This window comes from Peromyscus maniculatus, chromosome 16 (assembly GCF_049852395.1).
Source record: "Peromyscus maniculatus bairdii isolate BWxNUB_F1_BW_parent chromosome 16, HU_Pman_BW_mat_3.1, whole genome shotgun sequence".
Classification (NCBI taxonomy): domain Eukaryota; kingdom Metazoa; phylum Chordata; class Mammalia; order Rodentia; family Cricetidae; genus Peromyscus; species Peromyscus maniculatus.
In genome coordinates this window covers 53470803-53484830 of record NC_134867.1, presented here as the reverse complement: position 1 = coordinate 53484830, position 14028 = coordinate 53470803, and the positions used below count along the sequence as shown (strand labels likewise).

At 41.9% G+C, this 14028-nt stretch overlaps 1 protein-coding gene across 19 annotated transcripts in view; it reads left to right on the top strand.

Annotated features, from left to right (window-relative positions):
• The window catches only part of Syne1 (spectrin repeat containing nuclear envelope protein 1), a 484186-nt gene that overhangs the window by 358238 nt on the left and 111920 nt on the right, over positions 1 to 14028 (top strand). For all 19 annotated transcript variants that reach the window (XM_042262341.2, XM_015996792.3, XM_015996795.3 and 16 more), the window contains 5 exons: positions 400 to 531; positions 904 to 1059; positions 1702 to 1911; positions 9119 to 9220; positions 12097 to 12216. In XM_042262341.2, the coding sequence (XP_042118275.1) occupies positions 400 to 531; positions 904 to 1059; positions 1702 to 1911; positions 9119 to 9220; positions 12097 to 12216 (720 nt within the window). The remainder of the gene's footprint in view (positions 1 to 399; positions 532 to 903; positions 1060 to 1701; positions 1912 to 9118; positions 9221 to 12096; positions 12217 to 14028) is intronic.

Below are 14028 nucleotides of genomic sequence, written 5' to 3'. Positions count from 1 at the left end.
ATCATAGGACTGAGTTTGATTGGAGATGTCCATAAAACATTTAAATGCCTGTCCTGGCCATGGTCCTCATGGGGGGGGGGGGAGGAATCTAAAACCTGTTAGAGGTGAAGACAAAAATAAGAGACCAGTCTTTCTCAGATAGTCAATTCTTTCTCTAGAGGTAGAGGAAAAAGCTGGGAAGACATTTCAGGGGTAATGTTCATGCATTCCCACCATTATTTATTTTTTTCTATTACATCATTAAATATCCTCTGGCCACTGTCCCCAGTAATATGGTGTGTTGTAAAATGCACATTTCTCTGGATGAGGCTTCCAGCGCCTTCCTTATGTATACCTCCAACTTAGAAAACTGCCCATGGCTCACCTGCTCTTAAGTAAGCTGTCCCTGCTTGCCTGCAGCTGTACAGCAGCCAGAACAGACTCCTCACAGGGGTGCCACTGTACAGAGGGGAAGCGCAGACGCAAGACAAGTCTTCGGTGACGTCCTTGCTGGATGGACTGAACCAGGCCTTCGAGGAGGTGTCATCACAGGTACGGCTGTGCCATCCTGGGCTTGTCTTGGTCTTGTCTTTCTGAAATTGGTTCATTTGTTCTCTGCAAAATTATTCCCTCTCTGCACATGCCTGTTGAGGCCCAGCACTAGTGATGAGTCCTGGGGCTTATAGATGTTGATTCCTGAATCTCATTTTTTGCTTGGTATTTCTCTGTGGTTCCTCAAAGCACTGTAATTGATTGTTTTTTATTGGAAGATGTGTTGGGAGCAGAGGGGTACAGGTAGGGTCTCTGGTAGCCAAAGCTGTCCTCAAACTGGCTATATAGCTGAGGATGAGCTGTAAGGGCTTACCTGGATTGAAATTGATTCTTTGATCTGTTTTGTGTGTCTTGTGTGTGTTTCTTTTCCAGGGCGGAGGAGCCAAAGGACAGAATATCCACTTGGAGCAGAAGTTGTATGATGGCGTCTCGGCCACTTCGACCTGGTTGGATGACGTCGAAGAACGTTTATTTGTGGCCACAGCGCTTTTGCCAGAAGAAACGGAAGCTTGTCTCTCCAACCAGGAGGTAAGGCCGACGATTTCTGTCTGTGTGTGAAATTTCAAAGCAATTGCAGTGTTGATAATTGGTAATTAATGTTGTATATGAAGACTATTAAGAACCAGGGAATCCGTGGCTGATATGTAGAACTGAATTGTATTGTAAAATAAAAAAGAAAGAAAGAAAGAAAGAAAGAAAGAAAGAAAGAAAGAAAGAAAGAAAGAACGAACGAACCAGACAGCCTTGTGCTGTGCTGTGTTCCCAAGAAGTAGAATGTAGAAAGGAATTGTTTAAATATAAAAAGCTCTCAAAAATATGTATGCTTTGTACTTTCATCCTTTTTAATATGTATACTGAGAGGAGGAGAAATGGAGAATTCTGTGTTATTGTACATCTCAAATCCTCCCTGTATGGAACATAAAATTTAAGGAATGAATTCCTAACCAGCACTTTTTAAAATTTAATTGTTATCAATGCATCTTTTTATTATCTAATGATAAAGTCCCCAAGAAAAATCTCTGTAAGAAAACTTTCCCTGCAATCCATCGAAGTCACTGAAAGAGATTTAGCTGTGTCAGTGTGGGAGTTTTCATAGACTTTCTAGGGGAAGAAGACTTGATTTACAGAGGTCTAAATGAGGAAGGAAAACTTTGCTTTCTTCAACCCTAGGCTCTTGCCAAAGACATTAAGGAAATGTCCGAAGAAATGGATAAGAACAAGAACTTGTTTTCCCAAGCATTCCCAGAGGATGGTGACAACCGGGACGTCATTGAAGACACTCTGGGTTGTCTTCTGGGCAGATTATCCTTGCTGGATTCAGTAGTGGATCAGCGATGTCATCAGATGAAGGAAAGACTCCAGCAGATCCTCAATTTCCAGGTAAATGAGAGAACACAAAGGGTGTGTGCCATTTTCAAGGAACAGTGATGATCAACAAAGAGTGTCTTACAAACATTCATTATGTGTTGCATGTGTGTAGTGAGGTGTCTGAGGGTGTGTGTGTGTGTGTGTGTGTGTGTGTGTGTGTGTGTGTGTGAATGAGCATGTATGTGTGGGTGCATGTACATAGTGTGTGTGAATGAGAGTTGAGGACAGAGATCAACTTTGGGTATCATTCCTCAGGAATCATCCACCTCATATTTGTTTTAACTTTTATTACATTTCTTTTATTTAATATGCGTACATAGGGGCAGGCAGCATGCATGTACCCTGGCATGAATGTTGAGGTCAGAGGACAACTCCTGTGAGTCCATTCTCTATTTCTACCATGTGAGTCCTGGGGAAGCAACCAAGGTCATCACCCTTGGGAGGAAAGTGCCTTTGCCCACCGAGCCATCTTTCTGGCCCATCCACATTATGTTTGGAGCAGGGTCTCTCCCAGGGACCTGGGACTCACTGTTATTAGGGTAGGCTGGCTGCCCAGTGGATGCTGGGTATCTAATCTCTGCCTCCTCAGGCCTGGGGATTACAAGTGCGTTGCTGTACCGAGGTGTTGACATGGGTTCTGGGGATCAAACTCAGGTCCTTGTGTTTGCCCTACAAGCATTTCATGTCTGAGCTATCTCTCAGCCCATCTTATAAACAATTTTTAATGGGTAATGGAGAGCTAGAGCATTGCAGAAAACCAGGTGCATTGAACTAAAGATTTAGAGAGCCAAGTTTCATGCTTTTAGAACTGGAAGGTTGAGAAAACCACTCAGCCAATCTAAGAGTTGAATAAAAGTTTAAATTCAACCAATAAAAGCCAAATTATCGTTTATTGTAATTTCCAGTTGGTAATAGTAGAATTTAATTATTCTTACCCAAGAACATGCAGAAGGTGCTGGGATATAGGAACCCTCCCAAACCTCACTACTCAAGAGTCTTGGAAATGGCTGTGGTCTAATTTCTTCTACCTCTCTCAAAATTACACTGGAAACTTCTTACATTACTTTCCAACCCTAAATCTTCAGATTTATTACCTTTTACTGTCATATTGGAATCCCAGGGCCAGATATGCAATTATGTGCTTCTGAAACTTTTTCTGTCTTGAGTCACTGGAAAAAAAAAAAAAAGGATAGGTCACCGATAAACCTTTAGAGTTGATGGCTTTCAAGCCCAATAAAAAGGACCCTGTTCAGATCCTTAAATTTCAACAGATGCTACTTTTTAGCAAATGTAGGAGAATTTTTGATTTGTAAAAAAAGTTACTATGAAGTATCAAATGTTGCTTTTACCAGGAAACATGGAACTTTCTAGATAGTCACACAAAGGGACAGAATATTACCACTTTTAAAGATCTATAGTCTTAAAAATATGTAATGAGGAATGACGAGCTGGCTCAGTAGGTAACGGTGCTTGCTGCCAAGCCTAAAAAGACCTGAGTTTGATCCCCTTAACCACTTGCTGGAAGGACAGAACTGATTCCCGCATCCTGTTCTCTGACCTTGACACATGTGCTGTGGCACGTATACATAAAATAAATAAATGACATGATAGAAAATATATTTATTAAAACTCTTATTGGTTCATTATTTTCAGTCCCCAAATTTGCATATGAATCATTCTTTAATCTCTGTAACCTCTCTTCTAGGCAAATGCTTTTCTTTTTCTTTTTTTTTAAAAAAACAATTTATTTAAGTTTATCTTATGTGCATTGGTGTGAAGGTGTCAGATCCCCTGGAATTGGGAGTTACAGACAGTTGTGAGCTGCCATGTGGGTGCTGGGAATTGAACTCCGGTCCTCTGGATAAGCAGCCAGTGCTCTTAACCTCTGAGCCATCTTGGGCAAATGCTTTTCAGAGTGGAAATTAAGAATAAGTTCTCTGATGCTAACATCCTATGTTAGTTTCATTGGCTTTGTTTGCTCGCCTTCGTTTTTTAAAACCGATCCTGCAGGCCGGGCTTTAACTCACTATATTGCCCAGGCTCTCTCATCTCAGCAGGCATGTGCTTCGACACTAAGCTGAAAATTCCAGCTTTGTCACTTGCTGTCGTATAAGCTTAGTTGCTTAATTATCTTGAGCCCCAGGGTCCTCAACTAGGAAGTCATACCACAGCCACTGCCTCACCATTTTGTAAGACTTCGAAACGTTCAAATATTTGAGATCAGTCGATACTAATACATAACAAGCATTCAACAAATTTCATAATCGTCAATTTTGCTACTGAGTAGTGGTAGAAAAGATAAAGGATCTAAAGTCAGTAAAGAGGTTATGTAACTTCTCCAGGGTTACTCAGGACTTAAGAGGTGGCATGGGATTTAAGAGTAAGAGCCCTTTAGCTTTGCATGGTGTTGGAGTGGTGGGCAGGAGAGCCGGAGACTAGCAGATTAACTCAAGGTACATTCTGAAAACAGAGTGAGTAGAAAGGCATTTGTTGGTGGCTTCGGTGTGAGGAATGAGAGAAAGGATGAGTGCTATGGAACTGAAGGACTCTGGATTGCACACTGGAGGTCTTGACAGAAAAAAGAAGGTGGATAGATGGCAGAGGCACTGACCAATGGAGCAGACTGTTGCTGGAACTGCTTTGGGGTGAGATATGGGTGGCATTGAGATATGCACACGAAGAGTCACACTGGGCATGTAAGTGTGCGACTCTGTGGCACAGAGGAATGGCCTTGGCTGTATGTTCACATCCGTGCCTGGTCGGTTACATGATACAGAACAAGGAGAGAGAAATACACTAGGAATCAGAAAAGCAGGATTGACTATCTGGGTGTTGTTTTTGCACGAATGTATACTGACTGTGTCAGTAAAGTCAGAAGGACCATTATGTTACGAAAAATTAATTTTCATTACTCTAAAATTTATTTTCCTTAAAGAAAAAAGAAAGGCCAGATTATTACGGCATCTTAGCCTATAAGCCATCCAAGAGGCTTGCTTAGCCGCACAACTGTGAACCCCTTAACGCTGTATTTCCTTCTCTTGTTGCTTCCACCAAGTTAATGTTTGTTACAGTTTTGCATTTGGTAATTATAACTGATGACAGTAAAATATGAACTAAGCATGACTCCTTAGGAATTTATTTTGTTGCAGAGGTCCATGGAAATAACATGTAATCACGAAATTCTCTTTAAATCATCTTCTCTGTTTTTCTTCTGCCAAGAAGTTTCTACTTGTTGGTGGCCAGGTCACGAACAAAACCTGCAATTCAGATGTTCCTGCTCTGATTTAGTTGAGAGAAAAGAACCCCAATGATAACACAACGAAGGATCAAGTCACAGGCTCAGACGATTTTCTTTTGCTTGTACAGAGCATCTGCTGGGCTGTTCGTACTCAACTGCTGTTGGTACGGCATGCCTTTGTTGTCCATGCCATCTGTAAGAATTGCCTTTTGCCATACTGTTAAACATTGCTCTAGAATCCCTTCCCCCAAGACTGCCTGGATGATCTGTACGTTTTGAAGATTACATGTGTGGACTCACAACCAAATTAGCCGTCTCTATTCTGGTATTTACCCATAGACTAACCCTAAATACATTTCTTGGGTAGGTAACCGAATAGTGACTTTTAAAAGTGAGAAACTAAGGAATTCTTTAATAATAGCAGTGAGTCAGCTTTACTGATTTTAAGGCTTCAAAATGCCTATGAATTTGTTTTTCAAATGACTCACATCCTTCATTTACTCCTTGATGGGAAGAAATTGTAATGTCTGTTATATCTATTATATACTGATTCTTTAATTCCTGCTACATCACAAGTATAATAATGATACTTTGTTGACTCTTTTGGATTTTATTACTTCTGGTTTTTTATCCTTAAGAAAATAACAAGCATAAAACCATTAACACCACCTAGAAATTTCTACTTGGTAATTTCTACATGAACCACATTATTGTTTTCTTGGCTAATCTCTCCCAATAGTTACCATGGCTTCCAGAACTAAGAACTATGTTTTCTGGTATGTTAAGTAGAACACAGGGAAGAAACCCTGTTGAAAAGACTAAGAGTTAGGTGTAAAGTCAATGTACACACTTTATTTCTGACCCATGTGTAGCTAGAGTTTTCCTGCTGTGCCCACAGTCAGGACAAATCTTTGTCACCCGCCAGTCCCACAGCCGCTCAGACCCAACCAAGTAAACACAGAGACTTATATTGCTTACAAACTGTATGGCCATGGCAGGCTTCTTGCTAACTGTTCTTTTATCTTAAATTAACCATTTCCATAAATCTATACCTTGCCACGTGGCTGGTGGCTTACCGGCGTCTTCACATGCTGCTGGTCATGGCGGCAGCTGCAGTGTCTCTCTGCCTCAGCCTTCCGCTTCCCAGAATTCTCTCTTCTTGTCCCACCTACTTCCTGCCTGGCCACTGGCCAATCAGTGTTTTATTTATTGACCAATCAGAGCAATTTGACATACAGACCGTCCCACAGCACCCATGTTAGGTTATTTCTACTCATCTACGTGAGTTGATGAATTTAACTGATACAGCCTTAAGTATATAGAAATAACTATGGGCAGTTAGAAGGGAATAGAATACCCCTGTCACGGGCGGTCAAGACTCCTTGCTTTTGACTCTATTCAAATGAGCGAGACACATCTTTCATTTTGCTTACAAACAAGTCCTTGTCATTCTAAGAGCCTGTGACCTCCCCTTGAATGCTGTTGAGTAACAGGTACATATTTGGAACCCATGAAAAACTCATCATTTTTCCAGTCCTCTCAGAATGATTTCCTATTTAGCTGGCTGCTGAGCTTGAGTTTTGGTTTGTGACAACTGTTACCTTTCTCTAGTCCATTCAACACTATATTCTCATCTTAGCGCCCCCTTCATTCCTTCCTTTTCCTTTTCCTTTTCCTTTTCCTTTTCCTTTTCCTTTTCCTTTTCCTTTTCCTTTTCCTTTTCCTTTTCCTTTCTAGTGATCAAGCCCTGGGACCTTTTCATGCCAAATAAGTGCTGCGCCACTCAGCACACCCCCAGCACTCAATTTTCTCACTCGATTTCTACATAACTTGACTTTTTAGCCTTGCATTGTGATGCCTGCATACATTCATTTTTAAGATTATATTTTTTTCATTTTATATGTATGAATGTTTTGCATGTGTGTACGTGTATACCTATAACACATGGGTGTCTAATACCTTGAGAGGCCAAAAGAGGGCAGTGGATTCCCTGGAACTGGTGTTAGAGACAGCTGTTAAGAGGCCACATAGCTACAAGGAACCAAATTTGGGTCTTCTGCAAGAGCAGCCAGTGCCCTTAACTTCTGAGCCATCTCTCCAGCCCCTGCATTCACTTTTTTTTCAATTTAAACAAATTTTATTCAAGAATAAATCAAGATGTTCTTACCCATTGAAAATAGATTTTTCTTACATAATATATTCTGATTACCATTCCCTCTCCTCTACTGCTCCCAGGTCTTCCCCACCTCCCCTTCCATCCAGATCTACCTCCTATCTGTCTCTCATTAGGAAACAGACAGGTTTCTGTGGGATTATAACATAACATAAAACATAAAACAAAAGCCAACACATCAGAATTGAATAAAACAGACAAATAAAGGGGAAAAAAGCCCAAGAAAGGACACAAGAAAGAGACCCACTTGTTTACATACTTAGAAATCCATGAGAACATTAAACTGTAAGTTTATATATATAAACGATGAAGGCCCTGTAGGGTGAAAATAGAGAAAATATATATATATATATAAATAAATACTAAGATACATTTTTTTTTTTTAAAAAAAGGAAAATCTCTGACAACACTATGAGACAAAGAACCTCCAGAGATGCCCTTGTGGCCATCTACTTGTGGGCACACAGCCTGACATTAAGAGTAGTTTTTCTCAATGAGACTCACTCGGAGGAAAGTACATTTTCATGTTCTTGATTGGGGAATGTTCTCTCTCGGTCCATGACCGGTTCCCCCCTGAAGAGGATGCTGTAAGCTAAGCTTCACCCTGTGTTTGATACCCATGAGAGAGAGACCCAGGCCTGGTGGCACATGCCTTTGGTCTCAGATCTCGTGAGTCTGCGGTGGAAGAATTGCAAGTTGAGGGCAGTCTGGGCAACTTAGCAAGATTTCGTCTCCAAAGAAAATTGAAACAAGAAGAGAGCTGAAGTGATGCTCAGTGGGAGACCATGTCCCTAGCATGTGAGAGGCTTCAGGCTCCAGCCTCGGTGCCACAAAACAAGAGAAGCAACAGCAACCAAAATAACAACAAAGAAAAGGAAAAGGCCTTTTTAGCTTATATTTCTGGGAATATAATCCTCAAGTTGGGAACTCTTGCTGAAGCTGCTCATTGCTGTGTGTTGCTCCAGTTGCAAGGTGCCCTCTTCTGGCCTTTCTGGGCACCTTCACTCACATGCTCGTACATATACACATAAATAAAAAAATAAATCTTAAAAGCTTTATAATTTAAAAAAATAGGTTTTAGAAGCCCCAAATGGAAAAAAATTTTAAATTAAAGTATCTGGAAGGATATATATATATATATATATATATATATATATATATATATATTAAGTGACTTTACATAAAGGACTTGAGCATCCCTAGAGTTCAATATCTGCAGAGGGTCCAGGAAGAAATTCCCACAGTGTTTGTGACACTGGATTCTGGGGAGATGCGAATAAATACCTACTTACCTCAGGGGGGAGTGATTGACAGACCAACATAAGGATACCACCAAAGTCTAATTTTGTGAACCAGTGAGTTTATTGGAGTACTTATAGGAATATGGTTGATGGGCTACTTAGAGCAACAGAATTGACTCAAAGACAGCTGTATTACCAGAGCCCAAGCCAGCAGTCTGTATTTACTTAACTATGTTTGGGATGAAGAAGGGACCTAGTGTATCTGTTCAGTTTCAGGGACTTCCTGAAACCTTCGAGTTGTTTATTTCTGTCTTAATGTGTTTCCTTATGGGATAGAATCTTTCCCTTCCTCCTAGAACATGTTGTTTCACCACCCTTTTAACATTTTTTTTGTACCTTAACCAGTTTTTTTTCCCAAGTTGGAAGGTTTTCATCTTGGAGGAAACTGCTACACAACATTCAGAGACTGAGAGATGTCTATGTATCGTCTCTATGAGTCTGTGTGACATTGTAATCATTTCTTTTCCCTTGTTTCACATGTTGCGTTTCCATTGCTTTCTTCCCCAGAATGACCTGAAGGTGCTGTCTACATCCTTAGCTGACAACAAATACATCATCCTGCAGAAACTGGCAAACGTGTTCGAACAACCCATTGTGGAACAGATGCAGGTATGTGCTGCTGTCCCAGATATAGGCATGTACAGGTCTGTCCCAGAATAGCAGAGCTATAGATCACTGCTTTACTGTGGGATATCAAATGTTCTTTGAATGATTAATGGCAAGCTATGGCATTTTTATTTATTGCATGTTTTGTGTGTCGACACTGGGTTTGAGTAATGTGCCCAATGATACTGACTTGGTCACTTCTACATACAACTATGCAAAGTGGGTTTAGAAGTGACATCAGTGATAGCTGCTGACCTAAGGAATTTGCCACTCCCAAATAAGATCAAGCATCACGTCCATGACGTAGGAAAGAAAGAGGACAATCTCAGGTGTGGGTCCTCACCTTCCACTTTATTTGATGTGGGCCTCTTCTCTTATTCACTGCTGAATGCACCAGGCTAGCTGGCCTGGTGAGCTTCCCGGGCTTAGTCTCCACCTCTCACCTCACTGTGGGAGAACTTTGATTAGATACTTGTTATTGTATCTGGCTTTACACAGTTCCTAGGGATCTGAACTTAGGTTATAATTGTCAGTCGATCCCTTTACCCACTGAGCCACCCCTCAGTCCCTGAAAATGTTCTTATTCTTTGCTCCCACTTGACTGTTTGGCTCTTTATAGAACTCTGGGTCGGACATAAATTTCGGTCAGTTTGTAGATGCTTGTTTCCAATGCTGACTTGAGAAATCCAGAAATCGTTCTATTTCCCAGAGGTCCCCAGGGTTTTGAAATATCACAATTGCATGCCTCAGGGAGGGCCTATTTTTATCCCCTGGGCTGGGAACTGAGGAGACTCTTTTGGTTGGGTTTCTTTCTTTCTATTTTGAAAACTTTTAGTTTATCTAATTCTTTTCATCTCTTCCTTTCATCTGCCTCCTTTTGTGAAACCCTCTTCAATGAGATATTGCATATCTTGTCCAGTGCTCTATTTTTTTGGGAGATTTTTTTTTCTTTCTGTCTCTTTTGTTAATACCTTGTTCTTTCTGTAAACAAATGCATTCCTTTCTGTAATATACCTGGATGTGTTCATGGTTTGATGGTTGGCGTTTAATTTTTCTTACATAATCTGTCTTCCCTGGGTCCCTTCATTAGTTTGCCGGCATCATCTCTGTCACGTTGGAGATTCTCGGTTTCAGGGTCGTCTTCTGTTGTCTGTTTCCACCTGGGTTGGGGCATTAAACAGTTGACTGGGAACCTGATGTAGGGATGAAACTCAACAATTTTGAGGCGACTCTGGGTCCTTGTGCCGTTTGTTGGACGACCTTTCTGTTCAGGTTTTTAGCTTTCTCAGTTGGGCTTATGAGCCCTCCTCTCTCTAGACAGCAGAGGAGTGAGCACAGCCCTTCCTGAGGTGAAGTGGACTTGAGGCCTCGTGGACAGTGTTTTGTCGTCCCCACACCCCGTTTTCTTTCTTCTCCCCTTCCGTTTCATCTCTCGCTCCTTCTTTCCCTTTCTTCCTTCTCCTTCACACTCTCTCTTCTTTTCTTCTTCTCTTCCTTCTTTCTCTCTCCATCCCCTTCCCTTCCTGCCTCTTCATCCCTCCCATCCTCCTCCCCCCCTTCTTTCCTTTCTTCCTCCTCAGGGTATCACTGTGTAGGTGGGCTGCCTCCCAAGTGCCAGGATGATATGTGTGAGCCACTGTGTCCAGCTCTTTTCAATCCAACATTTAAGCCAGTCACCTCATCCGTTACTCCTTAGTCTTAGAAAGCCCACCTTCCTTCTCCAGGTAACAAGCTGCGAGCCTCTCACCTGGAGGAGAGGGCGATATGGCACGAACCAGGAACTGAGGATCTTATTCTCTCAGCGGCTTTTCACCAGCTCTCTGTCTCTGCCCTCTGAGTTCCTGAGACTCCCAATGCTCTAGTTGTTTTGGGTACAGTTCCTCAGCTAGGTTAGGACTCAGCTTTCTCAGGCTCAGTGAAATTTCATGTACTTGTCCAAATCCTAACTTTGAAAATTGGTTAGGCTTATGATCTTCCCAATTTCCTGGCCCCAGCAGACTTATGGAGGAAAGCACTCCTCAAAACAAAACAAAACAAAACAAAAAAACGAGCAAACAAAATATTTGCTATTGTTGTGGAGATGTTTCAAGAAAGGAAAATGTGGACATGTGTTTCATCTGCCATCTGGAATCCAGACTCTTCTCATTGTCAAGGGCAACTGGGTTGTAATTCTTCCAAAAGCCTACTTAGACCAGGGCTGCTGGTCCGGTACCTCCCTCCTCGACTCCTCAGAGATGAGTTGCATCATGAAGTTTAGTGCTTAGTTATCATTAGATCCATTTTTGTTTTGTTTTCTACTGGCGTCCTGACAAGACTCTCAGCTCCTTGAAGTCTAGGACAAGGTCCCCTCTTCTCCAGACCTCACATTGGGCAAACAAGGCTTAGCCTCTTAAATCCTTGCTAATTGGTTTTTCCACTTTACGGTGAGGACCAGCCATTGCTTGACCCAGCTTTCCTCACACGTCCCTGTTACCACAGTGGCACAGTGTCCAGTGATGCTCCGTAGCATTTCAGGAAGTGCCATTGGCCCCTAGACATCTCAAGGACATACCTTGCTCACATTGTTCCTTATGCAGCTTCCTGTGTAGGCATGGTTGTCTACACATCCCCTTGCTTAAGAGGGACCACTCTTCTTCCAGCTCTCCATCCTCACTCTACCCTACCTCTTTGCCCAAGACGGCTGACATGTAATGTAATAAAGGACCTCTTTTTTCCAGTAGTATGTGGTGATGTGTTTCATGTTTTATTGAAGTTAGTCTCTTCTTATATATTTAGAATCATTCTTGGGTGTAGTGGTAGACCAAAGAGTCAAGCAGTCACCTCCTGTGGGGCGGAAGTGTTCCTCAGAGTCTGAACCAAATGTTGTAAATCTTACCTAGGCCATACAACAGGCGGAAGAGGGACTGAGAGAGCTGGACGGGGGAATCTCGGAGTTGAAGCGTCGCGCTGACAAGTTGCAGGTGGAGCAGCCTGCCCTGCAAGAACTCTCCAAGCTCCAGGTATCACCTCCAACAGCAACCCTCGGCCTCAGTGGCCCATCCCACTCGGCCTCAGTGGTCCATCCCACTCGGCCTCAGTGGCCCATCCCACTCGGCCTCAGTGGTCCATCCCACTCGGCCTCAGTGGCCCATCCCACTCGGCCTCAGTGGTCCATCCCACTCGGCCTCAGTGGCCCATCCCACTCGGCCTCAGTGGCCCATCCTGATTTAAAATCAAGAAAACATTGTTTCCACTATTCTCTTGGAAAATTTTCACCATTTGTTTGTTTGTTTGTTTGTTTGTTTGTTTGTTTGTTTGTTGAGACAGGATTTCTCTGAATAACTCTGGCTGTCCTGGGATTCACTCTGTAGACCAGGCTGACCTCAAACTCACAGAGATCCACCTGCCTCTGCCTCCCTGAGTGCTGGGATTAAAGGCATGCACCACTACCACCTGGCTTCTCTTAGACATTTTTAAAACAAAAGTCACATCATTTAGGTTTTTAACTTTTACGTACAAGTAAGGGAAAATTTTTCTGAACTTTTGGTCATTTTTGGTACAATAGAATGAATTAATATTCCCATGCTCCTGCCATTCATATTTTTTCTGATACGTGCTCTTATGATGATGTCTAAACACCATGCTATATTTCAGTAATTGCATATTGCTAATATTATCATCATTATTGCTCCTACCCAATAAAATTAAAAGGGAGAGGGTTTTAGTTCAATATTGTAATATATTTTAGGGACAATTTAACAGAGTAAATACTCAAGGCAAGACTTTTTAGAACGTGGTTTTCAAAGTGGGAGTTTATCTGGTGCACATGCTGGAATCTAATACAGATGTTCAATTCCAGAACAGCAATAAAGCTTAGCAAAACTGTGAAACCCAAGCAGATTTTCCATTACCTTTCAGGGATTTAAAAAAAAAAACAAAAAACAAAAAACAACCAGTTAGCATAATTCTGACACCTAGGCAGAACTTATACGTGGGAAAGAAGGATGAAACTTAAATACCTCCCCAGGCCAGTGAAGTTTAACACCTTATAGAAAACTAGCTGTATTTTTAAGATGTGTAAAATCTGTATAGTTGGGCATGGCCACACACTGTGTGTGTGTTTTCATCTCTTGGGCATTTCTGCAGAACACTTTGGGGATGGTGAATCAGGCACAAAATCTCAAGTCCTTTGCCGGAGAAAATACCACAGCGCTTATAAACAAGAAGCCTCGCTCAGTTTGACCATCTCAGGCCCTTGGCTAGCATTTTGAAATGTCCCAGGACAAGCCTCCCCCAACCCTGCTGCCCTTCTCTGAGATCATTTTCCCACAGTGCTCGGGCGTCAGGTGCGAGAGTCAAACGTCATAGCCGTAAATAAGCATTCCAGTTGAACTTTCCCAGATTGAAGGGTTTTGGCTGCCCCGCCTCAGGATGATGCACTAATTAGGTCCATATGCCTGCAGTAAATTTTGTTTGGTGTCTCACCATCTCCTAAAATGTCTCTCCAGATTAAACAGTTGTTGACTCTACCACGTTTGGCAAAATTGTTGCCTTTTTAAGTTTGAAGATTTTGTCTCTCTTTTTTTTTTTTTTTTTTTACTTTTGGCTTTTCGTTCGAAAGGTGGTCGGTCCAAAATCTGATACCATTTAGCAGACAGAAATGTGAGAGATACTCTATTCATTTACTGTAAGATTAAATAAATGCCAAGATTATGATAACAAGGTGAATCAGTTTTCCTGTGACATCTCTCTTCACCTTGTGGATATTTTCGTTCAGCATCTCAACCCCACATCTCATCATGGATAAAGCAACAGCTTGAGCAGACAATCAG